The sequence below is a fragment of the Crassostrea angulata genome, chromosome 2 (assembly GCF_025612915.1).
Source record: "Crassostrea angulata isolate pt1a10 chromosome 2, ASM2561291v2, whole genome shotgun sequence".
In the NCBI taxonomy this organism is placed as follows: domain Eukaryota; kingdom Metazoa; phylum Mollusca; class Bivalvia; order Ostreida; family Ostreidae; genus Magallana; species Magallana angulata.
In genome coordinates, this window is record NC_069112.1 from 42,599,621 (window position 1) to 42,620,108 (window position 20,488).

At 32.5% G+C, this 20,488-nt stretch overlaps 1 protein-coding gene across 1 annotated transcript in view; it reads left to right on the forward strand.

Annotated features, from left to right (window-relative positions):
* The window catches only part of LOC128172410 (multiple epidermal growth factor-like domains protein 10), a 110,833-nt gene extending 94,187 nt beyond the window's left edge, over positions 1–16,646 (forward strand). Inside the window, exons 6-8 of the mRNA XM_052838208.1 lie at positions 15,126–15,263; positions 15,468–15,605; positions 16,133–16,646. Of these exons, the coding sequence (XP_052694168.1) occupies positions 15,126–15,263; positions 15,468–15,605; positions 16,133–16,278 (422 nt within the window). The 3' untranslated portion in view covers positions 16,279–16,646. The remainder of the gene's footprint in view (positions 1–15,125; positions 15,264–15,467; positions 15,606–16,132) is intronic.
* Positions 16,647–20,488: the final 3,842 nt, after the last annotated feature.

Sequence of the window (20,488 nt, forward strand, 5' to 3'; positions counted from 1 at the left end):
CCGAAAAAAAATGACACATTGTAAAATGGTATGCTTAGCAATTTTTATGTGGATGTGAATTATTAAAACTAGGCACAAAGAAACCTTTTGATAATAAATCAATATAAAGATGATTAAGGACAGTAATAAAGCATTCCAAACATTTCATTTACCTCCAAATTAACTGAATCCTCTTCCTGTAATACTCATGGATGTTACATGTATGTTAGAGCGGGGTTAAAGTAGCCAAATAGTATAACTGATAAGATGGCAAATATCATTACATTAAATATAAATAGTGTATGTTTGCGAAAGTAACAGTTGATATTGTTGAAAACTATTGACAACCGATGCGAAGTAATAATTTATGTTATTATACTGAATGTCTTAATTTTATAGAAACAATAACTGCCTTAATATGAAATGACGTGGATTTTACGACAAACCGTATGCGCATTATTTACATACATGTAACAATCCGTTGTGTTACAATGTACCCATTGCCAAATGTGTTGCTAACTCTGAGTGGAATAGAACGGATCATCAACTGTATCTTAACCAATCAGATTTCGGTTTATAACATGAAAGTATAGTAAAAATAATGTGTTATTTAGTGTTGTTATTTTTCAACTCTGAGGTCAGAGTACTTTAGTACGAGAGACGGAGTTGCATGCTAGTCATGTACTGGATATGCATTGGCTTTTCTAGCATCACTGCATTATCGGAATGTCTGTACATTGTGTCATGACTTTCAATAACATAAGAAAACCTTTTAAGGTTGATGACATCGTCTCTGGCCAATAATTTCGGTCCTAATGGCTTAATGAGGGTATAGCTCATTGCTGGTCTATCACACACACATCACCAGTGTGTCTTAGTATTTCAATCTGCTCTACTACTAGCTAGCCAATAACATGAAAACAAAACATTCAGAGATACGCAGCACAGTTAAGGCTGCCAATAAATTCCGTTCAGACAAAAAGTACGGGGAATGTGCATTATGACATCACAGTATATTACAAACTTCGAAAGTGCTTATTTATTCATTTATCAGAAACATAAATTTATACTTATTTTTTAATTGAAAGCAACTAATGCTATAACTTACAAATTCGATGTCCGTTATGCCATACACACTGTAAAATAAGCGAGATTCGTTCTTGCTGTACTACAAAATATGACGTCATATGCTTACAAAATGACGTAATATGTCACATCAATGAAGGCAATCATGAAGATTTTTAGCGAATAGAAATAAATGTTGAAGATTTACAGAAAGTTATAAAGGAATATTTTGTTCAACATTATTATTAGTAGAATACTACTTATATAGTCATATTTTCAATCTGTTAAATTATGCATCGTATAATAATGCAACCTCCGTTTTGTATAAAATATCCTAAATCTTAAAGCCAGGTACATAAATGAATCATTCAATTGCAAGGCATACATTTATCTGTTCATGAGAAAATTTTACATGTAACATTTAAATATGCTTTGTAATTTAAAAATATCTGAGATCCTTGTCAAATCTTACAAATTAACTATCTTTTAATGATATTGACACTGTGATCTTCGAAATTGTTCAACAAATGCATTATAAATGATGGTTTCTAGTAACAAATTTTATTGTCTAAAAAAATTGGCAGCATTTTTCAAAATCTACAATATAACATCAAGTCATTTTATAATTCAGCTAATACATCTGCTTGTACCATGCGACCGCCATATCACGTGACCACTATGAACATAAAATATTGTACTGTTGTAATATTAGAAATATATTACATTTGAGCGACCATTATTAATTTTAAAAAGGAAATGTCCGTTAAACTAAAGTATACGTGTTTTCAACACAACAATTCGTCGATATTTTTATTGGCCGCCTTAACTGTACTGCGATTTTTCCTATACTTCTTTTTCGTGTAAAAAAAACCGCATGATATATAGTAAAGGTTGATGACCATTGCGAGAGATATCCTTTAACTTATTTACCATTCCTTTAAAGTCGTCAAGCAACAGCGTTTTAAGTGTCTAACTGTTTTGCAATAAATGTTGCATTATTGCAATTACTGTATGTTTTTCGTCAAATTGGAAATTGGTATTTGTATTTTTGATCTGTGTATTCTATCTCTAAAACATTGTATAAAATATCCTAAATCTTAAAGCCAGGTACTTAAACAAATCATTCCATTGCAAAGGAAAACACTTATCTGATCATGAAAAACTTTTACATTTGAATTTGAAATATGCTTTGTCATTTAAAAATGATCTTACAAATTAATTATTTTAAAATGAAATTGACACTGTGGTCTTCAAAATTGTTCAAGAAATGCAATAATAATAATGGTTTCTAGTAACAAATACTATTATCTAAAAAAGTTTGCAACATTTCAAAATCTACGATATAACAAGTTATTTTATAATTCAGCTAGTACATCTGCTTGTACCATGCGACTGCCATATCACGTGACCACTATGAACATAAACTGTCGTACTGTCGTATTTTATTTTTACAGTAATATATTGCATTTATACGTGTTTTCAGCACAACAATTCGCCGATATTTTTATTGGCCACCTTAACTGCACTGCGTATACTGTGGAATCATTAATTTTCGTGGGGGCCAATTTTCGTGGATTGCTTAAATTTTACAGGTTCGTGGGGACGTAATTTCGTGTATTCTCTTAAACCTACAGAGGAAATATGTCTTTATTTCCCTAATTTATTAATTCGTGGAGGATATTAATTCGTGGATGAGAGGTACCAATGAATTCCACGAAAATTGAGCCACCATGAAATCTAATGATTCCACAGTACTCCTATATTTTCTGTTTGTGTAAATAAATATATAGTAAAGGCTTATGACCATTGCGAGAGATATTCTTTAACTCATTTACCATTCCTTTAAAGTCGTCCAGCAACAGGGTTTTAGGTGTCTAACTGTTTTACAATAAATGTTGCAATATTGCCATTATTGTATGTTTTTGGTTAAGTTGGAAATTGTCTTGATGGACTTTTGTGCATACCACTACACAAAGTCCCGTAAATGAACGCCTCTTTCATCTTTTTTTTTCATCAAGAATAGAATTGAATATACTCAAAACAAGATCAAATATGTAATAAATAGCATTTGATGTACAGGATGTCCAGCAGCAGGGTTTTACGGATCTAACTGCTCCATACCCTGTCCAGACGTTAACTGTCAATACTGTCACATAGAGACGGGCTAAAGCCAGTGTTGTAAACCTAGATACCGAGGCCATCACTGTGAATTATGTAAGAAATAGGTTCAATAAAACAGCATTATTAACTACACGACAAAGCTTTAATATAAAACTTTGGAATATTTGTTTTATTCTGACGCAATCATACAAAACATATATACATGTAAGTATGTACTATTTTATTAATTGTATGTAATGAAAGTTCATATACATGTGTGTACTTATGATTAAAATAAAACCAAAAACATTTAAATCCTTTATTTTAGAACCAATCCGACTCCAAATAAAAAAAATGCTAATTAATTCCTGTTTTGACTTTTAAAAGTTTCACAAATGTTTAAAAAAGTATTGTTAGAGTGCAATTTGGTAAAATTTTCTACAACAAATGTGTAACAAACAAGCTAAAGCAAATTTACAGCTATTGAGAATATTTATTATGTCCCAGTTTAGTCCTTACATGAAACATGAAATTTTAAGATTTGTTGACTGCTGTAATGTTTAAAAAATAGAGTGTTTACGGCCTTACCTGAAGAAAAAGTCACTTATTTGGGTGTTTTAGTTTCGAGTCTTGTTTTTACCTGTAGTTCCCCACGGTAAACTTCATCTAAATAAAGAGGTGTTTACAATTATAGGTCGATAATCGTCAAAAACCAGACGTTCTCGCCAATGGACTGCTAAAATATAACAAAACTGTTCGGGAAATATAATTTATTTTTATTGTTTCTAATCTTGATTTGTAAGAGGCTAATTTGGTTGCATGTAGTCGTACAGTGGTAGCAATCTTATTGTTGACAAACGACACGCATGATTCTGATGCACGCACGATCAAGCACGATACACGAACAATCATGCATGATACACGGACAATCAAGAACTTATTGAATTTTCACAATACACGAACGATAACGATAAATCACAGAAACGAATAATTCTACACAATTTAACATGCAAAATCAAAATTAATCTTTTATATTATAATTATGAAACAGCGTAGTGAAAATAAAAATAAGTTCATTTCCTTGTTTTGCCAATGAACTTTATATCTGTAAATAATGGTCTTATCGATTATATAACGTACGACAGTTTGATGTACTGTCATCTTACCGTTTCAGAACGAATTCACTGTGAAAGAGCTAGAGCCACGAAGCATCAAAAAATGCCCTATCATTAAAAATTACAATATTTTGGTAAAATATAGGGTAGGATCTTAGCTTTTCATAACTCTTTTTCTTTTTTCGATATCTATCATACTTTTTTATAAACGGAGTTTACAATATGGCATTGTTTTGATGAAAAATGTAGAACAGACGTCATTTTTGTCAAGTAACGTCATGAAATGATAAAACTACGTATGACTTGAATCTAATTAAATAAACAAAAAAACATAAATAAAATTATCATGTAGACATTATAATTATTTTATGAAAATAAATTTATTGATGAAAATAGCATGAAAAGCTTATTTACAATATAGTTTAAAACATATTACAGGGACCAGTGCTGAAGGTCAATAAAACGGCGGTACATTTATATATGTTCTTTTTTCTGCAATTTGAAACTGCATGAAGTAATGCTGATGATGCGCAATGTATAACTGAGGATTAATCATTGAATTCTACCAATGTAATCACAAATTATTAAAAAATAAATACATAAATATGTCAGAGATACGGTAATTGAATTTAATAGAGATATATGTAATCTCGAATTTTGATGCATTACTGTAACAGTCTGTGTACATTATTCTACATGATAATTTTACTTGTTTCAAGGCTTCGATATTTTCACCCAATACTGGCGCTTTACAGCAGTTAGGTGCCAGGGTTCAGTTCTTTGAAATGTTTAATTTTCCCAGTTTTTTGTGGGCTCACCGTGCGTTCATGTGCGCTCTCCGCTCCGCTCCGTTCCCGCTCATCGTGCACAAATCGCCGACCGTGCGTTCACAAAGATTTCGCCATGCATGCGCTCACTGCGTTCGTTCAGTGTTCACTTATTATTTAGTCAGATAATATTATATTTAGGCTTATAACAATACAAACATGTAGTTTATTGTTATTATTTCCTGATTACCAACGAAACACAATGTAACAATACCGCCCGGGGCACTCCAAATAAATCGTTCATCTTGCGTTCACATAGAGTACATATATCGTTCAACATTCACTTTGCGCTCTGCGTTCGCTCTCAGTTCACCGTTCATAAGCGCTATCCAAATTCGCCGTTCGTTTAGAGCGCAATCAGTGTGCGCTCACCGTTCACGAACTATTCAAGTGAAAAATAAAACCTTTTAGCGACTGTGTTTATGTAATGGATGTACTAGTATGCCGAAAGCAGTTCTGTATGAAATAATATAAAACAGTTTCGAGGCCCGTTATAGGGCCGAGAACAGTGATATTTTTTCGTACAGAAGTGTTTGAGGCATATATAGCCATTGAATATCATTGTTGATTCCTGAGACAGCCTGATTTTAAAGAATAACAGTGTTGTAACCACTGATATCAAGAAGCTCTCTAATATATCGGACTGTCACAAGTAAAATTTTTGACTGCTGGAACAAAGGAATGACATTACAGCAGTGTTTTAATTTTTATTAATTAAATGAAAAAAGAATATCGATTTCTTTAAAAATATTCTTATGAGTTAATTATTCCTTATAAATGCCATAATGTCTATTCATTTACATTTCATTTTTTCTAGTGATATTCATGTCCTTTGAGAATTGTTACAAGTGATAAGCTATCCGTAAATGTCTTGAGAATTAAGATCATATTTCAGAGAGAGAGAGAGAGAGAGAGAGAGAGAGAGAGAGAGAGAGAGAGAGAGAGAGAGAGAGAGAGAGAGAGAGAGAGAGAGAGAGAGAAAGAGTGTGTGTGTGTGTGGGTGTACTATTTCGGAGCGAAGATAGGTTAAAATGAATATTTTTATTTAAAACATCAAGCAGTAGCACATAAATAATGTTGTAAAATTGTCTTGAAAAGTCGAGTTCATAGCAAGCCTGTAGAATTTGTGTTATCATATGTAAATCGATTTTTTCAGAGGGTAGGGAAGGGGGTGGGGGTTGAATGGAAACAAATACTGTTTTAAATCTCTCTGTACTCATCGTTGTTTTTTTTTTAAAGAAAGGGCCCGGCAATCTGATTTTTTTCTATATTCCATACAAGAAAAACTTTAATTAGATTTAATACGCATAAAATAATCAAAGATGATTTCAATCGAGAATTTTATAGGCAAAAGTAAGTCACCGATGTACACACATTTAGAGTGATTTTTTATTTTATTGGACAAATTATCAACAAAGACATCGCAATTAGGATAAGACTTCTATATAGAGCACATGCTGATAATGTATTCTAAGCTGTGTATACCAAAAGCCGTCTTCATCGAAACGGACACAATCGATCTTTTAAGAAAGGAGTGTAACTGCATGTAACGGTTCACCGAAAATACATTGACCACGCGACAAATCAACACTGATCAACAGGTGGCTAATAAAGAAAAGACGTATGTATTTGCAAAATTTTTTTATGCAAGGGACGATTGGCTTAATATTCAATTACAGCTGTACTTAGGAATTAAATAATCAAGTTTTTTGACGGAATAAATTAAGTTTATCATATATGTACATGTTTCCATGTGATGTCGACTGTCTTTCTCCCGCGGTATTCAGGAACACGTACTTGTGTGAAAAAAATCTCTTGCATCTTTCCTTTCGTTTAATGCATTTCACCGTTTGACAAAAAACCCACAACTAGCTACGTATACATGCTATCGCTTATTCTACATAAAGGTATAGGAATATATATTTACTTACGTACGTACAATGTTAACTTTGCCAATTATATTTTTCTCTGTTTATAGCAATGTTCATGTATCTCATATTCTACTGCAATTGAATAATACCGTGGTACATAGAAATAATGCTTTTTAAAAAGGCATACTTTACTGGTCAATTCTATTGGCAAAATACTAAAAGAACTCAAGATTCCATGTACAGATTCAACTGACGTCGCAAACGTCAAACTATGACGTCATTGATGATGCACGATGTAAGCATGAATACACAGTATAAAATTACTAGATAAAACATGTCAAAGTTCAGATTATATGCATTTCTTCCTCAAATATTTGATAAAATGATGATTTTGTAAATAATCACAAATAATTCTTTATCATTATTAATTAAATTCTGCTATTTCAATAAAAAGGAAGCAAATAATTACCCTAAAATACAGTGGTCAGTGTTATTTTCTGTTATTAAAATTTTCAAAATTTGTAAAATACACATTGGCCACACTTGAGTACCTCTACGAAATTTTGCAGGCGGAAGCATTTATGCAATATCTCTCAGTTCTAAAAGTTCCAAAGAGGTACTCAAGTGTGGCCACAATCAAATTTGGGAAATACTGCAGTAAAATCTACAATTTTCAGCTATTTTTAACGATCATAGTATGTTTGATGATGCGCATGTGCTAAACGGTGGGGCCGAAGTGAAAAAAATTCATATGCATAGAAGCAGAATAGTGTGCCCTACATTATAAGTAATTACAATTTGTATTGTATCAAACTTCAGTTTTGTGAAAATTTTAAGGCACATTTTGATGCTTCGTGGCTCTAGCTCTTTCTTACAAATCCGTTATTGAAATGTAACGAATAACGGCTATAATAACGAATGTGTTTTGCTCTATCATTTAATAAGTTATATACCGGTATTATTATTCAACGGAGATTTTTTTTTATATAACAAACATAAGATATTTTTCAGTACTGTATATTGGATGTATTTTAGCAAGTTTTAAAAAACAAAACCAGTAGTCACTTCCTTTTATGAGTCGAGTATTATACAATGTTGCGGCAAACATGTACACATTTGTATTCTTTTTAAATTTCAGAAATCATATTGTCTATTTATACTTAGCTAACCAAATTTGTAACTCCAAGAACAGTATTTCTTCTTTTATAAAGAACTACGCAGCCCTCGAATTGGTGTTTTTTTTGGTATAATATTAGAATGCTGACTGTGAATTCGTCTACAAAGGTCATCTGGTTTTTCAACCGATAACAAACGTGACAGACGATGAGAAAAGTGTAGTTCTTTGTGCAGCATTATTAAGCTGTTGCGACCCGTAATATGCCTAGTTATTATGCTCATGCTTGCCTTTGTCTTAATCAGATACAGCTGTTTTATTGTGTAAAAATCACATTTTTTTGTATTTTTACTAGCATGTCCACGTGGTTATTTTGGAAATAAATGTACTGAAATATGCAATGTCACATGTGCTGGATGTAACAATGTGAATGGCGTATGCGACTCTGGGTGCATCCCTGGCTGGAAAGGTTATCACTGCAACGAAGGTAGCGTTCATAATATTTAAAGTTTAGAGCGGAATTATTTCAGGCAGACTATATTTACAACACTATCTAAAATGACTTTAGCACTGATTCATAAAAAAATTATGATGATGAAATTTAGGTTTTGTAGCATTAAGGTAGTCCATCGATAACTAAGGAGAATTTAACAATTTTGATTGTTCTATACTACATCAAACAATATTCGTAAGCTATTATGAGACTGTCATAAACCAAACTCAGGTGTATGTATGTAGTGAACTAAATGAGCTTCTGCACTTCAATTTTTTTTTAAATTGTCTGCCCTTCAGGACAATTTTCAAATATAATTTTCTGAAAATATGTTTTGTAAACTATAATTTTTTTAGCATATTCGAAGAAAAGTAAGCTTTTGCAACTTTTTACCAAGAACAATGTAAGAAAATTGCTTGTACTAAAGAATATATTAAAATGTATCTCTTCGATAGACATTTTTATTTAATAAACTCATAAAAAAGCGCAATAAGAGGTTAGTGATCAAACTTTCATTCTAATATGTTTTACGGTGCGACCGTTGGGGCGAGCGCAGCATGTGATCAAATAATGAATTATGATAAATCAATAAAAATAAAAGTATCAACGTACCGTCAATGAATTTGAATGCAAAATGAAATATAAACATGCCTATTTTTTCTAGTTAATTTTCATAATTCATAATTTATTAGATTGTTTATCTCAGATACAATCTTGTTGAATAATAAAGATTTTAACATAATTTTTATTGCAGTTTATTTCCTCTTTTCTTGCAGCAGGCATTTTTCTTAACCCTACATATAAAAATTGACTTATCATAGAGCCCCCCCCCCCCCCCCCCCCGTTTAAAAAAAAATATATAATTTACGAAATATAAAGATTTGCTGATCATTTAAGAGAAACGGTTTTGGACCCCCCCCCCCCCCGGGAGGATGTAATAAATGTGAAAATTAAGATACCATTGAGCAGTTAAAGAGCTAAATGCATACCACTGGCGTCGGAAGCGAATTGAAAGTAGGGGGGGGCTAAACTAATCCTCAGAAATATTGAGGAAAAAAGCTATTTCCCAAAATCATGAAAATCCTAATCCGTGGGGTGGGGGTGGGGGGGGAAGTATACCTGTTCTTTCGAAAATAAATTCCCCTTCCCAATTTTTTTTCCCCAAATCATGAAATTCCTAATCGGGGGGGGGGGGGGGGGGGGGGGGGGGGGCGCTAGTATGCCTATTTCTCCAACTTCTCAATCATTCAAGGTGAATTTAGGAACAATTACATTACCGGCGATAAAAAGTGGGGGGGGGGCTAATACCCCTATGATGCTTTGTGCCTAATGGTTAAGTCTAACTTTGCCAAAAAAAAGTGGGGGGGGGGGGGCTAAGCCCCCCCCCCCCCCCTAGTCCACCCAGTTCCGACGCCTATGCATACTACGCACTCACCATTCCTCACCCGGATTAGAATTTCCCTGATTTTGAGAATTTCATTTTCATTTTGCTCGTAAATATTTTTTGAATGACGCCCCCTTTAAAAAAAACGTTCCTGGAAATTACTGTAAATATATAGTGAATAAAATAAATGTGAGCATTCATCCAAATGAGAGCAGGTTACAACTGTTTCCTATTAAAAAAAAAAATGTCCCCATTCGTTAGCTTTGCAAGATTTTGAGAATATTTTGATATTTATATTTCAGCAGATTAACAATAACTACCTAGAGTAATTTCCCCTTATTGTGACGTCAACGTTTACGTCGGTCAAGTGTCGTCTGTCTCTTTAAAAAAAAAACTAAGTGAAATATACTGTTTTGTTTACTTAAAAAGCATGAAATTCTTGAAACTACACAATTTATCTGTTTCTCAAAAGTTTTACTTTGATTCTCGCAAGAAGGAATCAAGTCTAGTGAGATCGTCCGACATTGATAAATTGCATTGTGGGTCGAAATTTACTGACTCCGAAAAATTCCATGGGATCAATGTGCAAGAAATCCATTGTGACGTCACTCGAAGGAACGACAACTCTGTTAGTCTTATGTAATGGAATTATTAGGGTTTTCCGTTTTCAACGGAAAACCCTTCTGTTATTCTACGGTTTCTTTTTCTTTATTATTATACTTTTTTTTTCTTTTTCTGACTTTTTTGGAGCGTTATTTCTCAGAAACTATTCAACCGATTTACACCAAATTTTTAGGAGTTATATAGCATCAATGTCGCTACTGATTGTTAAAATTTCAAATGATAACGTCACTTCCGGTTTCAGATATGGACGATTTTGTAAATTTTTTAGGGTCATTTTGTCCACGCATCTCCTCTAAAACTAATCATGATAAAAGATTGAAATTTGCAGGGATTGTAGATGAATGTCTTTAGATTTCCCTCCATGCTTCCAATTGCGAAAAATGCGCAAGGCCTAGAAGCTCGCCTGAACCTGAAAATTAGCACCAAATTTTTTCGCAAAATTTTCGCACATTTTCCGTAATATCTTTTGACGTATAAATATTTTGTTAAAACATGTAATGCAAAAGCTGTTTCAATTTGCACGGGCTTTTATTTGATATCAAGAAAAGGGGCTGGCCCTTCAAATTAGGGGCCAAGAGGGCTCTAAAGTCTTTTTGCAATAACTTTTTAGCAAACAATAATTTGTTATCAATTATAGAAGCAAAAATGTTCATTGTACAGCTGTTTATCTATACAGTACCATACTTATGTCATATATTACGTAATTAGGGGTTTCAAGGGGCCAGAAGTTCAAAACTTTGATCATTAATATCTGAAAAAGGAGAAATATTTTGAAAAGCAATGTAGAACAAAAGTTGTTCAAAATAATGTTTTGTACAATATGCTACCTTAAATGTTTTTGTTTATGACCCCATTTAGGAGTTAAAGGGCCGGCCCCTAAAACACATTTGTACAGATATCTCAAGAACGGTAAACATTTTGTGAACACTTGTCAAACAAAATATGTTTATATTTACAAGACCTTTCATTTGATGTCAAGAAAAAGGGGCTGGCCCCCCAAATTAGGGGTCAAGAGGGTTCTATTGTCTTCTTACAATAACTCTTTACTGAACACTATTTTGTTATTAATTATAGAAGCAAAAATGTTCATTGTACAGCTGTTCATCTTTACATTACCATACCTCAGTCATATATTACGTAATTAGGGGTTTCAAGGGGCCAGAACTCAAAACTCTGATCATTAATAACTGAAAAAGGAGAAATATTTTTAAAAGCAATGTAGAACAAAAGTTCTTCAAAATAATGTTATTAACAATATGATACCAACAATTTTGTTGTTAGTGGCCCCGGTAAGAGGTTAAAGGGTCAGCCCCTAAAACGCATTTGTACAGATATCTCGGGAACGGTTTACAATTCATGAACACTTGTAGAACAAAATATGTTTATATTAGCGAGACCTTTCATTTGATATCCAGAAAAAGGGGCTGACCCCTCAAATTAGGGGCAAGATGAGCTACTTAGTCTTTTCATAATAACTCTTTTCTGACCAATAATTTGATTTTAATCATCAAGCAGCAAAGAAGCTTTTATTAAGCTGAATTTAAAACCGAAACCCGTTTTAAAATCGGACGATGCATTACAGAGATATCGGGGTTTAAAAATTGATTTTTCCGGAAATTTTGGTCTGCGTCCTTGGTTTAAAAAATAGCGTAATTATATTAAAATTAATTCGTACCAAAAATAATTGTTAAGTCGTACTTGAACACATTCGGATTTTTTTTTTTTGGTTAAGTCGTTCATGAAATCGGAAAGGTGTTTGTTAAGTGGTACTTAAAATCATTCGTATTTTGTTCAGTCGTATATAGTCGAATAATTAGATTTTTTTTTCATATTTTATATTTTAGTTACTCTTGCTATTGGTTTAAGAGCTCTGCTTCTTACAGGAACTTCCAGCTTTACTTCCGACATTAACGGAAGACCCACTCGTTGCTTTGCAACGAGCTTTGCTCTAGTTTTATTTACAATGCATGATGTACATAGTCTTTATCTTGTTCTCGTGAGAGTGTGAAATGGGAAACCATATTTACAGGGAATTACTGGGATGATTAAAACAAGGCATTACTGGTCCGATTTACTGACGCCAAAAAAATGCGTTGAATGAATGTGCAACTAGTCCGAATTTTCTATTCACACACGCCTTGCCGGTAGAGCTCGCTTCGCCGGCGAGCTGCTCTTGCTATTATATATGAAAAAAATAGTTATGAGTGGACTACAGAAATGAGAACAAGGGGGGTCTAGTAAAGCCAATGCATTCTTTTAAAAGTGTTCATTTTAGGAAACAATGGTTGTTTATTGATTTGGTTTATGGAAAAGTTGTAAATTGTATTTAAAAAATAGCTTAAAACTTAGGTTTTTGTTTGTTTTGTTTGGCTTATATATATATAGATAAAACATTCAACACACTGCTTACCAAATATTTAAGGTCTTCCGTTTCCAACGGAAGACCTTATTATTTTCGTTCGGTTTCTTTTTCCCTATTATTATTAAGGTCTTCCGTTGGATACGGAAGACCTTATTGTTTTTGCTTTGTTTCTTTTCCTCTATTATTATTATTCTTTTTTTTTTCTCCCACGTTTTCTCGAAAACACTTCAGCCGATTTTGATAAAACTTTCAGATCTTGTTTATGACAACATTTGTAAGAAAAGTACGTGGGATTTTTTGGTCGTCACTTCCGGTCCCGAGATATTAAAGATTTTATGTTTTTGCTTGGTCACAGGTTTTCTCCAAAAGTGTTTAAGATAGAACTTTCAAATTTTCAGAGATCGTAGAGAGTGAACGGCCGCAGTGTACTACGCATATCCGAACGTCCGCCGTCACTTCCGGTCGTCAGCGGAAGGAAATGAAAAACCTTATATTTTCAATTTTTTGAACTTGAATTTTTTTAATGTTACTATTCGATAGAGACACTCTAAAAACCTCTGAATATGAAATCTGTTTAAAAATCTATCCATGCATTCTCGAGATTTTGGGCTCCAAAGTTCTGAAGCGAGAGTCCGCGTAGCTCTGTCGTTAGAGTGGTGGACTTGTGTCCAGGCGAACCGGGTTCAGTCCCCGAGTGCCGATTATTTTTTCTTGCTTAACTGTGTTTTGTTTAACGATTTTATCTTTATAATGATGGATTTGAATGTTTTCCGTTTTCTTTTTGTCATAAATAAAATAAAAGCGGATTTTTTTCAGTCAAAATATAGAGCTCTTTTCTGTCAACTGCTCGCTAAATTCGGACGATTGTCGCATTGCCGGCATCAAAGACATGCCGCCGTAGCACCCCTGCAGTTCGACCGCATTAAAGTTCACTGGATCGCTTTGCCGGCATCAAAGAAATGCCGCCATTTCAATGATTGTATACACACAACATTTAGCAATTTTACGTAATTAAGGGTTTTAGGGGGCCGAAAGGTTAAACTTTCGAGCACCCATATCTCAGAAAGGAAAAATATTTTGAAATGCAGTACAGAAGAAGAGGTGTTCAAAATGATGTTCTTAACAATATGCAGCCTTCAAAATTTCGTTCAACGGCCCCTTAAAGGAGATAAGGGATCAGTCTCTAAAACCTTTTTTCTCATATATCTCCAGAACGGTAACAAATTTCTAAACACTTGTTGAACAAAATGTGTTTAGAATTAAGTGACCTTTCATTTGATATCAAGAAAAAGGGACTGGCCCCTTTAATTAGGGAACCAAAGGGCTCTTAAGTCTTTTATATATATAGCCCTTTACTGAGGGTTATTTTGTAGAATGTTATAGAAACAAATATGTTTATCTCACAGTTATGTATCCAAGCAATGTAATGATTTTATCATGTGTAATGTAATGAGTGGTCTTTAGGGGCCAAAAGTCCAAAATTTTGATCACCCATATTTCAGAAAGGAAAAATATTTTGAAATGCAGTACAGAAGAAAAGGTGTTCAAAATGATGTTCTTAACAATATGCAACCTTCAAACTTTCGTTCAACGGCCCCTATAAGGAGATAAGGGATTGGCCCCTAAAACCTTCTTTCCCATATATCTCAAGAACGGTAACGGATGTCCAAACATTTGTTGACAAAATGCTTTCAGATTTAAATGACCTTCCATTTGATTTCAAGAAAAAAGGGCTGGCCCCTTAAATTAGGGGATCAAAGGGCTCTAAAGTCCTTAATCTATAGCGTTTTACTAAGAGCTATTTTGTGAAAGGTTATTTAAGCTGAATTAGGTATAAGACGTTTATACATCCTAACAATATATTGATTTTCTCTTGCGTTACCTAATTAGGGTTTTTAGGAGCGAGAGGTAAACAAGTTTAATCTTTTCTATCTCAATTTGGAGAAATGCAAGTATTTAAAAAAGCAAAATAAGAAAAGTTATAAAATGCGATACAAAAAAGGATAAGTTCTTCACACCTTTTTCCATATCATGTTTTTTGTTGAAAATCAAAGTCGATGATGTCATATTTCCTTCTAAAAATCGGACGGAAGACCTCCTCGTTGCTCGCAACGAAATCGTGTCTAGTTTTTTTTATAATTATGAATATGAGACACAGCACTGTAATGTACATGTGTTAATTATATTAAAGAATGTGATAAAGGATCGTATGGTATTGGATGTAATGAAACATGTGGACACTGTCGTGATGTAAGCCAATGTTCCCATATCAATGGAACATGCTTAACTGGATGTGAAACTGGTTTTAAAGGTGACGTATGTAAATTAGGTAAGGACAAAATACAGGTACAGGCAGAGGAACAAAAGCCTTCTATTTTTTTAATCACCTAGTTTTTTCATATTATTTAATTCTTACATGTAATAAAGGCATGACAACATGTAACTGTTGCAATGACATACAGAGAAGTGCATTAATTTTAAGGTATCATTATAATATTAAGTTGGAGTCATTCCATATCATTTCATTTCAAAGATTGTGACAGTGGTTCATACGGCGTTGACTGCAACGAAATTTGTGGAAACTGTTTGAATGAAAGTCAATGTTCTATTATCAATGGAACATGTTTCTCTGGATGCAATGCTGGCTACGAAGGGGACTTGTGTAAAACAGGTGAAACCATAATAAACAGAGAAGTAAATTTTCGTCCATCTCTATAGGAATGATAATATGACAAAATTCAAAGTGAATTTAGAAAATAAGTAATAAAAAAAATAATCAATGAACACATGACTTATAAATAATCAGGTGCAAACAGAATAGCCATTTACATATGAACTTGATGAATCGGTTTTTTCGATCATATTATATTGTTTCTAAATCAAACCAAGTGCCATTGTTAAAGGATTTTTATAATTTGTTTAATTGAAACATATGATTTATTTTTACTCAAAAAAAGAAACCTAAAACAAAAGGAAACGAGCTGATGTCAACTTAATGTAAGAATTAGACTAAAAAAGCACAATAGTGACTTTTTGCAATTTTACGAGAACAAATGACGTTCACTTACGTTTATGTTTAGAGATTTGTTATGGTTGTAAGACAATACTGATGCAAGTCAATGCAGTTATTGTTTCTGCATAAACATGTGCTAAACAGCAACAGTTGTCTGAAATTCGTTGTATCTATAATCGTTTTAGAATGCAATAGAGGATCTTATGGATATGGATGCAATGAAACATGCGGGCACTGTAGAGACAAAAGCTATTGCTTTCCGATTAATGGTACTTGCTTAACTGGATGTGATGTTGGTTATGAAGGAGCTTTATGTAAAACACGTGAGTAGGCAATTTTGAGGCATATAATTTAATTAACATATGTGTTCTTTTGTTGCAACATTTTCAGATCTTATTATAAGTATAAAAAATTGCAATATTAAAGCAAAAATACTATGTATATTTTTGTGTCTGTTGACATATAGTTCATGTATGGAAATGCATATTTTAATTTCTAATTACGGTTTGAAACAAAGGTGCATACTAGACACAAGTGAGTAGAATGAAAAGTGATTACATCATTATGATCAAAGAAAAACAATAATGCATGCATTATATGTGTTTCTTTAGTTTGAAAGTACAAAATTTGATATTAGAAACAATTAAAAAGAAAGCAAAGTTATATGTTTAATTTACTATTTGTTTCTATATCTGTATATTTAAGGGTGATTTAACTATAACAGTATTTTTTTTATTATTGCGTCATAGTATTCATGACTTATATTTTGATCGAAGTGCCAAATTATAAAGTTTGCTAGTATTTAAGACTTATTGGATGTTCTTGAAATCATGTTTCCCCCGCTAGTTTGAGTGTATCAAGCATAAAAACAGGTTATTTTAATATACTCCTAAAATTGTTATGCGCCATAAAAGTATTTCAAACGACAAATTAAAAAAATGACCGAGAATTTCTACGCGCGTTAATCAAGAAACCTAGCTAAAAACATGAAAACGAAGGCTTGAGAAAAACTGAAATAACAAGGCAAGGTAAGTTTTTATTAAAATATTGCAATTTCTAGTGTTGCTTTTGGTAAACTGTACGAACAATTAATCAGTGAAAAAAATGTTATGCAAATTTGTTACAGCAGTTCATCCTGTCGTTGCCAGTCTAGCTAAAAAGTAAAAGATGTATACTACCAACATCTAACAAAGTTTTACAACAACAGACATTCTTAGATTAATTGTAAACTTTTAATCAAATATGTTTATCTTTCAGGATTTAAGTAATTAAAGAATGTTACTGATGCATTAAATTAACTTTCCCTTAGAACTTTCCCTTGTTTATATAAAATCTACTTTCATTTGAATGTTTAAGTCAGATTTACTTTTATTTAAATGTTGGTATCTGTTTTAAAAATTATTTAAATGTATAATAAAAGCATTTTAATAGTTTAAACATGAACGTTAATTGATTTACAGCCACATTGGGACTTTAGGAGACATACAACGAGTAAAATGCACCATATGTTATAAAAGTCATTGCGTCATCGGCGCTTATGTTATTTAAGCAAGTAAGTCAATGCAAGCTTTCAATATTTTGTTTTTATCTGTTTTCTGTCAAGTTATCAGAGCAAGGTGCCGGGTTTGTTTTCCAGCACAATGTGTCTATGTTGGAAATTCTGAAAACGTAAGTCACATCTTAAATAGTTTAAATTATTAACTTAAAATGTGTTTTGAAAAAAACAGATGCTTCTTACATTATAATTCACCCTTTCTCAAGTGTATTAAAGGGGAGATTGTATAATTGTTTAATGTTTTTTTGTTTTTTTGCAGATAAAACATTCTTTTCTTGATGGTGGGCGATAAACAACGTACGATTCTACATGAAGTACATTTTAACTTAATTTACAGAGGAGGATGTAAAAAATGATGGTATTAATATCTCTAAATTTTATTCTACCACTTTAGAATAATCAGCATATCTTGATGTTAAGTGCATAATACAAAAATGAGCAATCCTGTTTTACTACAAATAATTATCATTTACTTATCATAAATCAAATAATATCTATGACATTATCAATTGATTTCATGATCAAAATTTGAGATAACGAATAATATTTCAAGAATACCATTGGAAACGTTTGCCTCATAGAAATGGACATTTATAATCTTGGAATAAAAGGTCAATATATAACATAACTAAGCAGGTCGGGCACATTTACCCTATTGAGGAATGGTTACGCTTAACAGAAACTATTCCCCGTTTCAGTAATAAAAACATTCCCGCAAATGCGGGATTTTGAGATTTTTTTTTCCATTCACGTCTGGGTTTCAGTGATATCCAGTATTAACAAACAAAATCTTTTCAGCAATTTCTTACGGTAGCCTCTACGGATAATAATGTGGTTATTCAGTACACATATTTAGTCGTACATAGAATTATAACTTTCAATATTTTGTTCATTTTTTTTTTAAAATATGGAACAGTAATTTCTTTTAATCATTGTTTTTGGATTGAAGTCTCGTCTATAAAAACATAGTTTAATTTTAATATCATTTTCTTTTAAATTTTAGTTAACGATATGTGTTAAAAGCATTGATTGTACAAGATTCTGTAGTTGTCATGGTCTCCCCGAAATCAAAATTTTTAATCAAAAATAAACATCAATTTCTGCATTTATTTGTTTTTTTCTTGAATTGTCAAGTTGTGTCAACTCATTGAGCACAAAACTCTAAAATGTTGGGGGTTTTAGGCAGTAAAAGCAAACTATCAATGGAAAATCTACGGCCAATGCAAGAATGCTCACGATTTCCACGAGTTCAAAATCGTTTAATATTCGTTTGCATCTATGGAGTATAAAGTTTTAGGCCAGGAAGGTCAGTTGTTTATTGTACTTTTGCACCACCTTGCATTTCTCATGAGCTTCATTTTACTTAAGTGGGATTTTTGATTTATTTGGCATACATCGAGAAAATCACGCATTTGCAGGAGTTTTTTTTAATCACTGATACGGGGAATAGTTCCCGTTTAGCGTAATCATTCCTTAATGCGGTAATTGTGCCCAACCTGTTAAGCTATACATGATCACAATAGGATTTGTTAAATAACTTCCTTATATTTGATTTGCTTTAAGAGAGAATGCACTTAATATTAAAACATGAAGTTCATCCAAAACGGCAAAGGTAAATAACTTCAAAAAATTAAAAACTTACATATATTTTTGGAGTTCCTTAACTAAGAACAGTTGATTTACAGCCTCTAAAATAATGCAAACGGAACACAAATTATTTTGTTTTATCTCGAATTTGCCTTAAAAGTTATTTCGTCATTATTCTACAACAACATTTATCCTTTTGTTTAATAATATTGATTCTATTTGTTTCAGCTCAGAATGTGTTTTTTTTACGCTTTGATTTTTTTTTCTTTAAAAATCTTATACTTTTTGTACTGTTGCTCTAAAATTGGCGATACTTGATTTCAATGTTCATTATTTCAAACAAATTTAGGTAATCAACATACTTAACACTGGTTACCCATCCTTAATTAATTGTTTACTGGGTGTTAGCTATTTATATATTTTTGTAACATACCACTTATTACTAAGAAAATTTTGAAATAATTTGTTGATTTCTGCTTCGATTGCTGAAAAAGATTATCGCATGAATGCTGTTAACATTTAACGACGAACACACTGATTGTGTTACTGTTTTATGTGTTTCATTGCTGTTATTTATGAGCGCTGCCTTTTTAACTAGGCTATCAGTCGACATTTGGTATAATTATACTTTTATGTTGAATACTGAAATCGGATTGGTTAAGACGCAGTTGATAATCCGTTTTATTACCCTCAGCGTTAGCAACATACTTAGCAACGGTAACACTATATAAATAGTGCCTGTTTGGGAGGGTAACAGTTGAAATTGACACCCCGAGAAAACCATTGTCAACCGACGCGAAGCTGAATACTGAATGTCTTTATTTTTAAGAAAATTTTACTGCTTTTATATAGGAATAACGTGAATTCTACAGCGAACAGTACGCGCATAATTTTCGCGCATGTAACAATTTTTAATGTTTCCCGTTCCTAAGTGCATTGCTTACGCTGAGGGTAATATAAATGATTATGAACTGCGTCTTAACCAATCAGATTTCAGTATTTAACATGAAAGTATAACAAAACGAATTGTTACATGCGCGTTAATTATGCGCGTACGGTTCGCCGTGAAATTCACGCCATTTCTATATAAAAGTAGTAAAACAATCTCTAAAATTAAGACATTCAGTATAGTAAAATAAATAGTGCCTGTTTGGGAGGATAACAGTTGAAATTTTCACCCTTCGAAAACCATTGTCAACCTCCGATTTCCGTTGGTTGACAATGGTTTCCTCGGGGTTTCAATTTCAACGGTTACCCTCCCAAACAGGCACTATTTATATAAACGGATATACAGTTCAGTAAAAAAATATGTTATATGAAAGTGCCTTGTTCAATTATTTTATACTTCCTTTCTCTTACTCAACAAAGTTTGTGATTTCTGTGACCGTATACTACGGAA